At 40.5% G+C, this 17,511-nt stretch overlaps 1 protein-coding gene across 2 annotated transcripts in view; it reads right to left on the bottom strand.

The window, feature by feature from the left end:
• NALCN (sodium leak channel, non-selective) overlaps nt 1-17,511 on the bottom strand; it is a 258,283-nt gene that overhangs the window by 34,989 nt on the left and 205,783 nt on the right. For both annotated transcript variants that reach the window (XM_054974072.1, XM_054974070.1), the window contains 9 exons: nt 15,824-15,897; nt 12,476-12,577; nt 12,014-12,083; nt 9,750-9,841; nt 8,076-8,198; nt 7,427-7,483; nt 7,119-7,239; nt 6,882-7,013; nt 1,496-1,663 (listed from right to left, as the gene is read on the bottom strand). In XM_054974072.1, coding sequence (XP_054830047.1) covers nt 1,496-1,663; nt 6,882-7,013; nt 7,119-7,239; nt 7,427-7,483; nt 8,076-8,198; nt 9,750-9,841; nt 12,014-12,083; nt 12,476-12,577; nt 15,824-15,897 — 939 coding nt within the window. The remainder of the gene's footprint in view (nt 1-1,495; nt 1,664-6,881; nt 7,014-7,118; nt 7,240-7,426; nt 7,484-8,075; nt 8,199-9,749; nt 9,842-12,013; nt 12,084-12,475; nt 12,578-15,823; nt 15,898-17,511) is intronic.

The raw sequence follows: 17,511 nt of genomic DNA on the forward strand, positions 1-17,511 counted from the left end.
TAACTTGGTTGATCACTAGCCTGACCTTTCTCAATGATTCTGTATATTCTAAGAAAGAAACATTCCTTTCAGATGTGGCATGGGGAATACTGCCCAATTGTTATTCTGTTTTATTTTTGTCAATGTCTATTTTCCCCCTGTAATACCATGTTCTATTCACATGGATTCCCATGATGAACTCGTAGACGGGTAATCTTGATTCCCATACTAGTATATTCTGAGCATGATGTACACTCTCTGCAATAATACACAACCATTCACATTTCATCTTAGTATGTGCACATCCACAAATGTTTCATTTTATTTGCATAAGTATCTACAAATATTGCTCTGCATGCATATGCATATACACATTTGTCTTGTCTCTGCCACACAAACACAGTCAGAAACTTCTCACATACCCTTAGGTCTCCTTAGCAATGGGCCCTTTACATTTGATGGATTCTCTGGATCATCTATTTAGCTTTGGAGGGGCATGGAAGCCCAGGACACCTGCACAACTGCATTCAACGCAGGAAGCATGATAGCAATGAATCTACTGCCTAGAGGATTTTCTCTAGAACAAATGTTACACGTGTTGGAATATAGGCTGCTAGGTCTGACATTCAGTCATTATGGGGTTAATATGTTTGCCCAGTGTGCTATTGTTTTGTACTGACCTGGAAGAGAAACCTGGCAGTGAGCCAATAGCCTTACCTAATTCAAAGCCCAGGGAAATGAGATACGTTTGTAAACTACTATTGGTCAATAGGTCAGGTGATTTCCTCTCTAAGGTCAAGAAGAAGGAGAAGACCTAGTGTTAGTCTAAGTTTGTACTCCATAGTGTAAAGATGTAGGGGATAGGGTTCTTTGTTTTGTAGTAACCCCATGTACCTTTCTCCTTTAGAGTAAAGTTTTCTTTAAAAGCAATCAAGCATCTGACTCTCTATTGATTCAAGATCCATTGCAACTCTGAATTCGAATTATTTTTAACTTCCTTTCCTAACAATACATACAGTCTGTCCTCCACTGAGCCACCGGCTTTGTCTCAGGCTAGGTTCTTCTGTTTGTGCATGACCAAAGTTTTCCAAGGAGTGTTGTGGAAGTACCTACCCTGAGAGGAAGTATCTAGCCTGAGCAAAAGACAGTCTTCACAGTGGCCAGAAAGAATAAAGCACAGAACATTGTCATGGGATCCAAGCCCAAGCGTTAGGATTTCCAAACATAGCACAACAGTGATAAAATTTCAAAGAATGAGGTATAGAGACTGTGTGCTGCAAATGGATCACTCAGCATGTGCAGAAAAATCTGTAGAAAGTGGTATAAGCAGCACCATGGCCTGTTATTTCCGACTCCCTTACTCTATAGATGCAACAAGGAGATAACTAGAAGGACTCGGAGATGGCTGCAGGGCACAAGAACAAACAGAATTTCAAGCCTGCAATATTTAGGTTACAGTTAAATGTGTTCTTTCTTCAGCTACTGAAGACTTGAATGGAAACAAAACTGCACTTACTAGAAAGATTTCTTTGAAGCCACTAAAGAGCTCTCGGACAACCTTTCTCATCTGAGGCACCAATTTGAAGATTCGGAGGGGCCGGAGACAACGTAGCACCATTAAGAGCTGAGCTCCCGATTTAGCAGGAACGTTCTGAGGCATCCAGCAGAGAAATATCAAGCTTACCTTTTGAAAGATATGAAAGAAGACTAAGAATCCAATCAGATAAGGAAATAAGAACCCACAACATAATGTGCTATTTTACACAGAACTAAATGCCATCCTAAATGGACATGGGCAGTCTATGCTACTGTTCCGGCTATACCAGGGGTTACTTTGATAATCTAATATGGTCACAGCGCTAACACACACACACACACACACACCCATAGGAAAGCAGAAAACAGTATAATAGCACAAGGGGACACAAAAAAGGAGCCAGCATAGTTTAACACACTTCTTCAAGGAGCTTTATTGAAGGTTTTCAATTGATCTACTGCACAGCCTTCAGAAGAATTCTTCAAAACAGTTTGTCATTGTCAACTCCCCCTTTCCGAGCACAGAACAACTAGAAACAATATAGAACCAACCAACAACTCAGATGAATAAAAGCACCACCCACCGGTAGGGAGTGCTTACAGAAACAATAACAACTTGTCCACAAAATCCTTTCACAACCTGCCAATTACAATTACACTCACCAATGATGCCCTCACACATTAGGCATCAACTAATAGGTTGAATAGGATGATGTGCACTTCACAGGAGCGAGAGATAAAGGCCACATAAGGAAAAAAACAGCAAGGACATAGAAGGTTACTGAACCAATACATCCTGGTTCAGTGTAAAAAAAAAAAAAGCAATGCAACGGAAATACGATCTGTGGATCTGTACCCAGCTCTTAGAAGGCAGTGATGGCAAGAACAGAACCCAGATTTCATCTCTGCAACAAACCACCACAGGAGCAGCCAGAAGAGACATCAAGGATGGGACCTTTGCAACCATACCAGGCAACATTCAAGTCCCCTTTCCGTCCCTATGTAGAACCCATGGCAATATGTATCAGTACTCAAGGAGCTCTAGAGCTTACTATTATTTACTTATTCAATACATTTTTATCCTTCCCTTGCTCCAAGACACACAAGGAAGCATGCATCATTCTCCCCTTCTCCATTCTTCTCACTAGAATCCTGTGAGACAAGGTAGGGCAAAGGGAGTGACTTGCCCAAAGTAACCCAGTGAGCTTCAAGACAAAGTGAAGGCTAGGGTCTCTCAGATCCTAGTCCGACACAATTGCACCATGATTTCCCATCTGACTCCCTGGAAATCCTCTGATGTGGTTGAGGAAGTGGCTCTTCCACATGAAGCTTCCAACTGAGTCTAACGGAAATGTTATTACGTGTGCCACCAGCGTTGTCCTTGTAATGTTATGTAATGTAATGCTGTGTTGGCTATGAGAGCAAACCCTGAGAGAATATAGGATTCTGATTAAGCTTCATTCCATTCCTTCACTCAAGTTACCACACTTGTACTACCAATGATACACCAGCATAACAGTTTCAACAGTCTTACATTGGCATAGAGGTTCACTACACCAGTGGATATAAGAGGATTTAGTAGGAAACCTGTCCATTCCAGTAGGCACATGTGCAGGATATGGAGACAGAGGCAAAAGCAGGGCTTTTTCAGCAGGAACGCGGTGGAACGGAGTTCCGGCACCTCTTGAAAATGGTCACATGGCCAGTGGCCCCACCCCCTGATCTCCAGACAGAGAGGAGTTTAGATTGCCCTCCGTGCTGCTGTGTGGAGGGCAATCTAAACTCCCCTCTGTCTGGAGATCAGGGGGCGGGGCCACCGGCCATGTGACTATTTTCACCAAGGGCGATTTAAACTTCAAAAAACTCCCCCCTTGTTCCAGCTGACCCAAAGTGACGTCATTGTGCGGTCCTGAATTCCACCACTGAGTTCCACCACCTCTTTTCCCAGAAAAAAAAGCCCTGGGCAAAAGAAATGCTGTTACCAATCAACTGTTGAGGAGAGAATAGATTCCTCTTTCCAGAGCTACCTTATCAGAAATGAGAGGCAACAGACAGCCATAGTTAGAAGCTACCATTTGACGGCGAGAGAATGATAAGGCATAAGTATCTTAATAAATAAATAAGTAGAAACGAAAACCCTGAACCCCTTCAGAAAATATGAGAAAGGAGAAGAGAAAAAGGGAATCCTCCCATCTTAATTCTGTTACTACCTCCCTGCCAGTTTAGTATATATATCTGCCCCCAGGAAATAGCAAAGTATGAACCCTGAATCCCTTGTACAATGATAATTATTGATTTAGTCAATCTCATGAGCTTTGTGACTTTCTTATGAGCAGTGACATCAGACTGGACTTTTATTAGTAGCTTGTTGATTGAAATGAAGGTGTGGGTGGCTTTGACGGGATTGGAAAAGACATTAAAATTATTTCGTTGGGTTCAATGAGACTGGATTGCCCTCCTTTTCTTGGAAGCATGACTCATTTTATTTTGATAGGACTCAGTTCTCAGCAAAGGTGATTAAGAATTGGAATACATCTTTTTTTCTTTAAAAAAATTAGTCAGTCTTTGAAAAAAAAGGATTAATGCAACTTTTTCATTTCTCAAATAACAGCACATAAATCAATATGGTATAACACATACTAACTAAATTTTTTCTGTAGTTTTTCAAGATGTTGGAAATTATTTGGAAAATGTACATTTCATGTAGAATTTTTGATCAAAGAGAGAAGGCTTTGTGAGAAATGACCTCATTTTCTGACTGTAGGCACGCAGGCTTTAAATATAAATTCATTGTGACAAATTATATTCATTATATCTGTGACACATTCTAATTTCTGTAAGATTTAATCAAGCTCATAATGTTTTCACTCAGAAGTCTTGTTCATGGTGTTAGCCAGTTTGTATGAATTTTAAAAACAGACTCTTTTAGATAACATTTGGATTTATTATTTATACAATGCCGAATATGAGAAATTTGACATTACATAAAATACATTTATTTCTTATTCCAAGTACAGGCATGTACTAAACAAGCACAAAAAGGAGGCAGATTCCATTCTGAAGTCTAGCCAGCTAGGACACCCTACAAGTTGCATGCCAAGGAAGATATGCACGTTCCTCTGAACTGAAAGAGGAATTAAAAGAAGAAGGAACGGAACCTGTGAGTTCAGAAAAACAAAGCAGAAAAGTAGGTTCTCAGGAGTCACTTCAGTGGTAAAGGGATCAAATGGAATGCTTAAAAAATAAATAAGTGGGATCTAGAGCAAATCAAGCCTGAATTATCCCTAGAAGCTAAAATGACTTTGGTCACATCATGAAAAGACAAATCTCACTGGAAAAGACAATCATACTACGCAAAGTTAAAAGCAGTAGGAAAAGAGGAAGACCCAACATTCAATGGATTGACTCCATAAAGGAAGCCTCGGGCTTCAGTTTGCAAGACCTTATAAGGATCTGCCAAGCAACTCTCAAAAAGACTCCACTGTAAGCAGTAAAAGCACTTTATTGAAAAGCTGCTAGTATCAGGATCTTACTCCATATTTGCCAGGAATGATGTCCACATGCAAACATATATAGGCAGGGCTTCTTTTCTGGGAAAAGAGGTGGTGGAACTCAGTGGTGGAACTCAAGACTGCACAATGACATCACTTTAGGTGAGCTGGAACATGGGGGGAGTTTTTTAAAATTTAAATTGCCCTTGGTCACAGGGCCGGTGGCCCTTGGTCACATGGCCGGTGGCCCTGCCCCCTGACCTCCAGACAGAGGGGAGTTTAGATTGCTCTTCACACAGCCAAGCGGTGCAAAGGGCAATCTAAACTCCCCTCTGACTGGAGATCAGGGGCGGGGCCACCAGCCATGTGACCATTTTTAAGAGGTGCCAGAACTCCGTTCCACTGCATTCCCGCTGAAAAAAAGCCCGGTATATAGGTTTCCAGAGTGCAGGTAAATTCTAAGATCCTTCCCCTCCCTCCAGACTAATGGTCAGCTAAGCCCAGAGGGAAAAGGTTTAAGCAGGAAAACAGCAGAACTGATGTATGGGATTTTCAAGGTCATGGCATCTGGGTAGGCGCTTCTTCCCAGGAGAAGGAAAGAGGGCCTGGTGCAGTTCAAAGGATTACAGAGATAACAGCAGGAACAAATGCCTCTCATGCACAGGACATTGTGGGTTCAAAAGATGAATAACATTTGAGGGCAAGTAAAGGAATAGCATTCAACTATAACCATACTCATAACTATAACCATACTCAGCAACCACATGTTGCTGAGTATGACAAGTGACAGCACCGGACAGACCTGAACAAGACTTAATGTTAGTTCATAGGGTCACCATAAGTCAGAAGCTACTTGAACGCATGTCTCACACATAGAAAACCCAATGAAAAGGAGAAATGGTAATTGATGATTAGACATAAGGCTGGTAGCAGATGTATGATGCAGGTCACAGATTCAGCTATAAGCAAAAGTGTCACAGATGGACGTACACATATATGTGAATAAACACTCAGGCATCCAAGATGAAAAAAGAGCATTATCAGACTGGATACAGAAGACATTTGCATTGTAAACTAAGACCAAGAGACAATGAGTGGAAAGAAATGGCCACTGATTTGATGCTTCTTTCTCTCCATTTCTGTGGGAAATGGGATTTGGATGTCACTATAGAAGACACCAGTAAGGCTCATGTCCCATATTCCATTCTTTGGATAAATTGGCTCTGTAGCTCAAGAACAAACAAGGAAAATAAATAGTCCAGTGGCAGGGCAGGGCACTGAAGAGAGCAAGAGGGGGAAATAATGATGTTAAAGAGTTAAGAGGGATGAACAGATAGAAAGATAAAACCAGCTGAGAACTTAATTTACAGCCAAGAGAAACACATGAATCTGCCTTATACTGAGTCAGACCATTAGTCGGTATTGTTTGCTCTCAATGGCAGTGGCCCTCTTCCAGGATCTCAGGCAGAGGTCTTTCACATCACTTGCTATCCGATTATTTTAACTGGAGGTGCCAGGAATTGCATATGGGACTTTTAGCATGCAAAGCAGAGGCTTTACCACTGAGCCATGGCCTCTCCGAGTAGAAGATATAAATACTGAAGAGAGCAGAATGGATAAAAAAACCCTACTAGGAAACAGTACAACTGAATCACACTTTAGCATATACATTTGTCAAACATTTAAAAGTAAGTAAGTGTTCAGATTGATGTGTACGATGGGTAAAATACTGAAAGTACTTTGAAGTTTAGACAGAATCTATGAATACAAATAATTTTTAGTTCCTCACACAGACTCCAATTCAAATTTTGAAATAAAATTTAGCAGGGAACGTTAAGGATGTTTGAGAAAACTTCATAAAGAATGTAAACTTACAAGATAGATAAATATGTCCATGACACCCCCAAAGTCTCTTATGACTGCCGTTGGAGTAAAAAACAAGCCATCAGCCATAATCTTCAGATTAAGTTCAATGCTCATAAAGATTACAAAAACATATTCAGCAATCTGGAAAGCAAAGCAAAGACCAATGTTTAATGCCAGAAGAAATGAGATCAGTTTGTATCAGAGATCAGTTTGTACAACAAATGAGAGTTACATCCATAGAATTACCTGAAGTGTTGGCGCATGCATCACTCGTCGAAAGGGGGACTCAAACATCATTGAAATGCAGGAGCATATAGTAACAATGATCATTACCCAGTCCAGGTAAGTTACCAATCCCACCAAATCACTGCAAGATGAAATAAGATTATCAGAGGAATGAAATAAGATTATCAGAGGAAGAGTTGATAAACATCTATTGGACATACAGCAAGGATAGGTTTCAACAGAAAGCCCCATACTTAAGAAATGTTTAATAACATTTTTTGCAAAAAAAGTTATCCATTTCCCACAGCAATTTAAGTTACAATACTTACTAAAGTTGATGATATTTGGTATTTTTCACTGCTCCAGTAACAGGATCTGTTTTAGAACTGTAACAGAGGAAGCACTCCTTCAGAATCCTGAAAGCTTTATTATGGTATATTATTCTTTCTTTCTTTCTTTCTTTCTTTCTTTCTTTCTTTCTTTCTTTCTTTCTTTCTTTCTTTCTTTCTTTCTCTCTCTCTCTCGCTCACACACACACACACACACACACACACACACTCATTATATCAAAGAAAGTGTGTGCAATTTGGTATTTCTGAACAGAATATATATACTGAGATTCCTTGATTTGGCATTGGTTTTGTTGGGTTTTATTGGTTTATTGGTTCAGAGACCCATAGAATTGGACTCTTAAAACTTGGTGAGTCTGCATTGGACAGAAAGCACTAGGTTCCCTGCAATTTTGGTGGACACACAAAAACAATCTCTAGACCCACAAATAGTTTCTCCCATAGGAAATAATGTAGCCAAATATATTTGGATTCCTAAATAAAACCTGGATCCAAATACTATACGAGTATTTTTGGACCCAAATATCAGGAATATCACATATATATGATATTCTGTATACCTGGATCCAAATAATACCGATTTCTTTTTAGTGTATATACACTTAATCATAAGTGGTCACATACTTACGCATTAAAGCGAGCCCGTACAACCACTCGGCAGAAATTTCTGAATCGATGTTCACGACCAACTATGAAAAGAGGTTTGTCGAAATATGGATGATTCTCCCGCAGCTCCTCTTCCTGGACTTTCCTTTTTAAGAGTAATGTAAGAACTTGCATAATAGTCAGTCATTGACAAAGATGCAATCAAATATCTACACCTTCACAGATTCTAATAACAGAACCACTGCAGTGCAAATGATAGAATATTGGACTTTGAAAACAAAATGTACAGCTGTAATGGTCACCATTGATTGACTTTTGGCCAATCATGAGGAGGGCATCCTTGTCCAGTCCCCCTATTTCGTTCCCAATTCCTACTTTATGCTCTTTTATATGGGGAGCTAGAAGCCCTGTTAGATGGTTAACAGTGCAATCCTGAACAGAGTTACTCCCTTCTAAGCCCATAGAATTCAATGGACTTGGACGGATGTAACTCTGCTTAGGACTGCACTGTAATGCTTTGAATATCTCTTTTTTGCAGAGATAGTTAATTACACTGGATCAGAAAGGAAACTGTACAAACCACTGAAACCAGGTTGTTGTTGACTGCTTACCCAGCCACATGCCTACTAATGGCAAAGTAATATCAAAAATAGAGATGGGCACGAACTGAAATACGAACCAAAATTTGTCACGAACCTAGTTGGTTCGTGGTTCGTGAACCAGTGGTTTGTCAGAGCCCATTTCTGACGAACTGGGATGAAGTTTAGGCTGGTTTGTTTGGTTTGTTTTCAGTTCATCACTGCAGACAGCCTGGCACCGATCAATCAGTTTCCTAGGCAACCAGAGATAAGCTTTCTGCAGTAGAGGTGTGCACCCAGCTGCTTTTCAGCTGATGAGAGTGGGATCCTCCATGAGCTTAAAAAAGCTCCTGTGTTTGAAAGGAACAACAGTTCTCTTGCGTGCAAAAAAAGTATTGCTACTTTCAAATGCTGGCTGGAACTTCAAAGCATTTCAGTTTCTGCTTCCCATGCTTGCAGAAGTTTGCTTATTCCCTGCTAGTTTTTAAAGCCAAGAAAGGGCTAAATGGCTGTTTTTCCCTTCCTCCTTTGGCGTATGCACACACTCTTTTTTTTCAAAGGCAAGAAAGTGTAGCAGTGTTGTAGCATTGCAACATTGTAGCATTGCAACAATGTAACATTACTGCACTTTCCTCCTGGCTTTAAAAGCCAGGAAAGGATTAAATAGCTGCTTTTCCCTCCCTCCAAGCCATGTTTCAGGCCTTGCAAAGAGGAAAAAAACCAAGCGTTTTGCACAACCCTTTGGAAACAAAGTGGCAGGGAATTCCCTGAGTGCATGTGGGTTGAAGCCAGTAGGTGTGATCCTGGCCTCCCCACCCCTAAACAAATGCTTGTTGTACACACAAGTAATTTAAAGCTCAAATAAAAAATGCACACATAAAGAATCAGAATGGCCATGTATCGCCCTTTAAAAATATGTCTTCCTCTTTTGCATCTGCATATATTCTAAAGGGAACAAATACAGTTTATACATATGTTCTTTCTTGGTTAGTGATATATTTCATATGCATTTAACTTATCAAACTGTATCATATACGCTGTCATTAGTGTCTTTTTGATCGATCATTCAGTAAAGATGTTTGATATAAGACAACTAAAGAGGTTTAAATCCAAAATACCTTTTCATTTCAGCTTGTTCTTTCTTTTCTTGGATCATTTTTATCTCACTGTCCTCTCTCTGTGCATTCCTGTACCGTACAGTGTTAGAATGCTGGAAGCAGAACAAGTATTTTAAAAATTAGTTTTCTGCGTTTTTTTCCCTTCTGTAAGATCAAAGCTAGACAATTTAGGTAATTGTATGTAACCTTTTAAAGTTTTCACTTTGAACATTAGTACTATGTTATAAGGATTTTATTCTGGTACTGAGAAACCTTGACTAGTAACTTGATTAGTTATTACATTCAGCTATTGCAATCTGGGTACTCGACCATTAAACACATTAGACAAGGGCATGAGCCAGCCGTCATTAAACACTTTTCCATTCTATGGATTTCAATAGGAGAATTAGACACATGTTTAAATTTCAGTCAGTGAAATCAATGGAAATTAAAAGGGCTCAACATTGGTTCGATTGTGGTCTAACCCTTTAATGTCACTTGGTCTATTCAACTAGAAATTGATTACTAAATTTAAGGATGGAAGAAAAGAAACCTTTATTTCTAGCTATTTTTTACATACTGAAATATATACAAGGATCTCAGCAGAACTAAAGGTTATATTATTTCTACATTATTATGCATGGCAACAGGAAAAGCTTTGTTTAAAAATGCATTCTGCTGAGTTTTGTTTTTCATCCAATGGTGGCTACTTTAGAAATCTGGGGAAACAGTAAATTTTTCTAGTATGCCTATGTGAAACTTTGTGAACTTACAGGAAGTATTCATTCAGCAACGTACTATGGCCTAGATCCTATGAACAAGTTTGTGCTCAGTAGACAGTCTCTGCCATGGATTGTGCATCCTCTTCCTCACATTTGTGCAAGATCAGTGTTTTTCAATGGGCCCTTGTGCATTTGGAAGAGGAAGTGTGCTTTATTGCAGAGGTTGCGTAGTGTGTGTGGAACTTGTCCATAGGTTCCAAGCCTAGTTTATATTAGACAATGGAGCAAGAATGGGAGCCAGGAACCTACCATGACACCACACTGTAGTCACAGAAACTATTCAATATAATGTGATTGCTACAGCACAGAAATCTTCCTGTAGAGCTTGGACGCAACCAGTTAGTCCTAGTCACTGGGAGGGGCCACAGTTGCGTTTGTGGGTGAACAGAGCAGGGGTCATTTCGTAGAAAAAGAGCTGGAGGAACTCATTAGCATAACTTATTAGCATATGCCACGCCTCTTGCCATCACCGGAAGAGTGTCATTAATATAACTGATTTGCATATGCCACACCCCCTGACATCACCTATTCTGGCTGTTTTGGACCCAATCCTGGACATTCAGGGCCGAAATTGGGCCCAAAATGGCAAAAAGGGGCTGAAAAGGGGCACAAAATGGTCAGGATTGTGCCACTATTGAGTGGGAGAGTAATCCACCACCTGTCAGAGGCCTGATCCAAGCCGTTTCAGCCCCAATCCAGGCCGAAATGGGCCCAAAATAGCCAAGAGTCAGGTGGGCGGGGCCACCTGACATGTGACCTCTTTGGGGAACTGCCAGAACTGCGTTCCTGTGCGTTCCCCCTCAAAATGTGCCCTGGAATAGAGTTAGAAGAGCATCAGTACGGTGTGATTTGCTCCTGGCTGCTTAAATTTTTGACCAGAGAAAATAAGAAGGCAAGAAAAGACAGCTGAATTATATAATAGATAGGGCACAGAAGGGTGGGATAGGATTGGAGCAAGGACTGTTGTAGTCAGTAAAGCGAATTAGAGTAGATTGTGGTATGGCTTGGGCACACTCATGAAGAAAAAGTGGAGGAATGTCTAAGGTCTTTGGGTTTGCAGATTCTGAGCCAGCAGGAAATCTCTCTATCCAAGTCAAGTTCTCATAGTTGAACTCATTCATTTTTTACCTGTTATTTAGCAGGTGATTATTATACAAAAGTTTAAAAATATATTGCATTTGTCATTTAGTAGTAATAAAAATAACGGATGTTTCACTTTTTTGCAGATGTTTCCTTATTATACCAACTCTATCAAAAAAAAAAAGAAGAACAGATCATATTTGTACTTCTCCACAGAAGCAAATTATAAAGTTTCTTTATTTAGAATTTATAATAAGGTGAGATATTTTATTGTTCATTTCTTTAAAGCTATGTGCTGACAAAATCAATGTCTCAAAACTATTAAGTTTATATAGCATTATATAATGAATGATAGCAGCATTTATGTTCTGTCATGAGCATTTTAGTTCCATTACTCAACTCATAATTTGTATTTAGACTTACATCTTGCGTTAATGTTTCAAGAGATTTCCCCCTACTGATCCGTTGACTGTTGGAACCATGTCTCAGTGACCTGAAACAATCACATTCGTTTGGATGATAAATACTGAGATCAAACATTATCTTTATATGATGTCCCGCACAGTGTGCCAATACAAAGTACATTAAATTCTAATCATTTTCTTTCAGATTACATCAGAAACTTGTAAGATTCCCCAAGCTGGCTGGACAAAGCACAAGCAACTTTCTTCTATTCGTTTACTGTTTTAAACTGATAACTGTAATATTATGGAAGCAAATTATGCTTAAAATAAAAAAAAACCTTTGGAAATTTCAGTGAATTTTACTGTTATTATTTAAATAATGGACACATTAGTTCTTTGTGCAAGTTAGTCTTCATTTAGAAAGGTCTAAAGCAATGCCTCACACTGTCCATTTTTCTTAAACATTTTAATAACTCTTTACCTGCGTTCTTGACGTATATGGTGCTGGACACTAAGAATTGATCTTTCTTTTGCAGGCTGCCCCTCAAAGGAGCCACTCAACATGCGCTGACGAGTGCAGGCCCTATGAAAATAAAGTCGCATTATTGTGGAAATATAGGGAAGCGGAACTTTCAGTTGAACTGTCTGGCATGCTAAGTATGTTCAGCATGCTGAGTATGTTCACAGGTGTATTCTCCTTGGCCCTCTGATATATTGACAAATAGAAAAATTCATTCTGTTTTGAAGATCATTTGTTTCAGACAAGCGGAATGATTTGAAATACTACCAAGTCACCAAAACTGAAATTTATAAATCCAGCAACGAAATAAGGTACTTTCCCCAAACTTAGTTTCAGCCACTAGAAGCCATACTGCAGCTGATAGGCTTAGGAAACTTGCAAGGTTTTTTTTTAATGCACCAACATTGCAACACTGCAAGACTGTTGTAAAAAAAAAATTTAAAGAAAAAAATGGATTGGTTGCGGTTGAACCAATTAGGATGCAGGAGGATAAAGGGGAGGGTGAAAAGCAGGCCCAAGGCCAGGTCCACACCGAAGAAAGCATTCTGCACTTCAAAAATGCCCTGTTTTGACTTCCCTGGGGAAAAAAACGCATTGGGGTTTGTGTGCATAGAGAAAACCCACAAAAAACAAACAAACAAACAAAACCCAAGGGAAACATCTTGTCATGTATGCCTGCCTGCACTCCATTCCATGTGTATGTTATATGCCACTTGTTGAACCTCTGACACTATGATGAGTTCTGATTACCTCTCCTTGCCTGTTCTTGGGAAATTAAGGGTGTTATCTCTACTTTGTTTGAACATAAACACTCTCCCGAAGAAGCAGAATACTTTTCCTTTTGAAGCGATCGGCCTTGAGACTGGCTGCACCTAACACAAACGAGGCTTCTCCTGGGAACAGGGATGATTTCATGCTTACTCAGTAGATGTAGCCTAAACTGTGATATTTTTTGTCTCTGGTGTTCGCGCCAGAATTTCAACGGACTTCTAACCTGGGGCTGGGGCATTACACTATATCTAACCATGCTTTTCCTTAACACTTCACTTCTGCCAATTCCACTGCCTGAGCACCTTGAACCTGATAGATCTCCAATAAAAGTTACTTCAACCAATTCACCTGTGTGATTGCTGTGGAGAACTTGGGGACTTACCTGCCAAGGACTGACACATCTGCTTGGCAACTGATGCAACCTTTCACTGTACAGAATTCAATACAGACTGGGAAGCTGTTTGGAGACTGAATCAGAGTATGTTGATCATGCATGCAGAACTCTGGAGAGAAACTGATGCAATTTAGGGCTAGAACCGATGAAAAAACCCAGTGTGGAAAAGACCTGAGTTCCCTAGACAGGGAAGCTACTGCTTCCCATAGTTGGGTCTTAAATCATATCAGCAACGTCTGAAATTCTGCGTTGAAAAGATCACCTAAATTACATCGGAATGTTAAATGCCTCTTACTAATGCTGATGTCACATTCATCACCACAAGGTACTCAACTGGGATGTGACTAGACATTTTATTTTGGTCTTTTTTTCAATTATTAGTAATATTTATTCATGAAACATTTTAAACCTGTCTGATTTTTAAAAACTGTTATCCCATTGCTCTTAATGGGAAACACGTTTTGTTTTGTTGTTTTTTATACAGCTGGGTTGAAATTCTCAAGGACTGCAGAACTGTACTTAAACATGCACAGTGGGAATAGGTAGAGTGGGAAAAGCATCCCTATTTTAGACGCAACCCCCCCCCCCCCAAAATCAGTTGCACAGCTGCCATAATGAAGAGGCCTTTGGGAAGTTCTGCTACCTTTCTGGGGGTCCTCAAACTAGGGTTAGTCTATTTTTAATAAAAACAAACTGCAAGGGAGAAAAGCTAAACCCTGTCTGTATCTCATACTATCCTGCTTAGGTTAACTGAAAATTCATTTCAGATTTTTTTCACTCAATTCAGCTGACTTCTAGTACTAGAGCTTGCCCAGAAGAAAAATCCTTTGAATGCCGGTATAACAACAACAACAACTGCACTCTTATATTGCTCTTCTAGACAGATCAGTGTCCCCCTCTGAGCAGTGAACCAAGTTAGTGTTATTATTATTCCAATAATACAGTGGCTTACCTAAGGCCATCTGCTGAGCTCATGGCAGTAGAGGGATTCGAACCAGCAGAGTGCTGATTTGCAACACAACCACATGGCAGGGGACAAGGTTTATTTAATGTCCCATGACTGCGTGCTCTGATTGTGTTTAAAAAAGAAGTCCCTTATTTTCTTTATGTGAATGGAACTTGCTTTTCTCTACCAAAGATAATAGCAGCTGAGAGTGGGTGGTAGGATTGCTCTTCCTCCCACTACCAAGGAAACAGATGTCAGACTAATGGTCAGATCTGTGTGTTTCATCATTGTAGTGGGACTAGTTATTCTAATTATACTAAAGTTGGGTTTTGATTCAGTTAGGTTTTGATTAGTTGTTATCTGAATGCACATCTCTAGTACCTTAATTCATGATTTTGGGTACCTTGTTACATGGAACATCAGATTTTACTTTTATGACACAGGGACTAACCTTGGAGGACTTACAGTATGCACAATTTCAAAGTGGTTTTAAATTAGGCCAAGTTGCTACTCCATGTCTTTGGGGAGTGGCATGGATCACTCTTCCTGATTTGTTTGGTAAGGCAGTATATACACAACTGTGCTCAGGGAAAACATGAACATAAGCAATGATTATATTCAGTGCATAACTTCCCACATAAACTTTAAGGGCCAATTTGGATGATTTTCCCTGCTCATGGAAGCTATTTGTTCTTTGAAAAATGGGCCATTTTGCATGCTTTGGCATGCAAAAATGGATTCTTCTTCTTCAAGAATCCAGTTTTGCATGCCAGAGCCAGCACCCAAAACTTCTACTTGTGTTGAATTAAAGAACCTCTGCTTTTTAGTCTCTGTTTGTTAAACTACATAAATAACAAGTGATTGCCCAGCAATTGTAGTCAAAGGTAGTTAATTTTCCCATCTGCTCCTGAGTTTGTGTGTGTGTGTGTGTGCGTAATGAGTAGAATTTGTGGCAGGAAGGCATTTGGGCCCTGATACACAACTCCACTGAACACATCTGTCAACCTCTAGCAGCTTTGCATCAAGTCATACTAATTCAGATGCAAAGCTTAAACGTTGTTACATGCATTCACACACATACATACAGAGAGAGAGAGAGAGAGAGGGTTGGGCAAAATGATTAAAAATGATTCATTATTCATCAGCAGAGAGCAACTTATAAATCACATGGGAGGCAGCATTAAACCACAACAGTTACCTAAGAATTTTATTGATTGCAGTTTCCTTATCCAGAAGATTTCTGGCCCTAATGCTGAAAACAGATTTGCGGAGCTGTAAAACAAACAGAAAAGCAACTTTAACTTATTGTACCAGTCATCTAGACAAATATGAAACGGATTATTTCCATTACAAATTCAATTCCCCCATTTCTTGGTTGTTGCTGTTATGGAGCAATAAAGCTGCCCTTTCCAATGAATGTATCTTGGTTTCCTTTTCATTGACAATATGCAGTAGGGGTGTGTGCGCACACACAAAAATTTGATAAATCTGAACTGGGAATACCGAACCAAAGAAAAAATTCGGTATTCCCTGAATATCAAATTGCTCCGCTCCTGATCCCTGCTGGGTGAAGGCAGGGGAAGGGCATTGCCACCTGCTCTGCTCCTGATCCCATCTGGGTGAAGGCAGGGGGTAGGCAATGCCATCTGTTCCACTTCTGATCCCAGCTGGGTGAAGGCAGGGGAAGGGCATTGCCATCTGCTCCGCTCCTGATCCCAGCTGGGTGAAGGCAGGGGCTGGGCATTGCCATATGCTCCGCTCCTGATCCCAGCTGGGTGAAGGCAGGGGCTGGGCATTGTCACCTGTTCCGCTCCTGATCCCAGCTGGGTGAAGGCAGGGGGTAGGCATTGCCATCTGTTCCACTCCTGATCCCAGCTGGGTGAAGGCAGGGGCTGGGCATTGTCACCTGTTCCGCTCCTGATCCCAGCTGGGTGAAGGCAGGGGCGGGGGCAGGCATTGCCACCTTTCTACTCCTGATCCCAGTTGTATGAAGGCAGGAGCAGGCATTGCCGCCTGCTCCGTGCCTGATTCTGGTCTGGGCTTCCTGCCATGGCGCGCTCTCTCAAGGCCTGGCTGCCTCATCTGGGCTTCCCTCCATGGCAGTGCCCTCTGGAGGCACACCAGGGTAGAAAGTGAGTTGTCTAGAACACGGTTAGGCTTTTATATAGTAGGGTACAATGGTAGAAGAGGTCGATGTTGTAAACTGTTCTGGGTTCCCACTGAGGAGAAAAATAAGGTATAAATTCCTAATAAATAAATGGCTACAAAGCTTAAATTCTCATTGTTCTGAATGACATGAAATATTCTCGGACCAAACTAGACAGTACTAGGTGCCACTTTAGAGCTGAACTTGGCCATTTAAAAATGCTGTGAGGTCTGATCCTGATCAAGCCCTGCAGCACTGCAAAGAGCTTGTTCCCCACTACCCGCACCTTTTCAAGTGCTGAAACAGGTTGTTTTGGAATTTGAAAAGGTTCTGGGAAAACACAACCATGCACATAAGGTCACGTGGTCCTACAGTACTGTGGGCCACTGAAACATTTTCAAATGGTGGGTTCAGCTTTAAAAAGGCATCAGCTTCCACAGGCTGGACCCGTGGACACTATAACGTCTAGTATGGCCCTTAGATTCTCCAGTATACATGAAGCCTGCACCAAGGAGCAGAATCTGTTAGCAGAATTTAATTTATTTCGTTACAGTTTTGTCTGATTAACTAATATTCTCAGCACACATGCTTTTTCCTAATTCTACTCTGCACAGACATGTGTTTGCTTTCTGAAGTTACTAATTCCAAACTTGTGTTAGAAAGAGAACATGGCCGGGGGGGTGGGGTGGAATGATCCACTGAAGTTGCTATGGTAATTGTAACTATAGAAAGCCGGAATC

This window comes from Eublepharis macularius, chromosome 3, assembly GCF_028583425.1.
Source record: "Eublepharis macularius isolate TG4126 chromosome 3, MPM_Emac_v1.0, whole genome shotgun sequence".
Classification (NCBI taxonomy): Eukaryota; Metazoa; Chordata; class Lepidosauria; order Squamata; family Eublepharidae; genus Eublepharis; species Eublepharis macularius.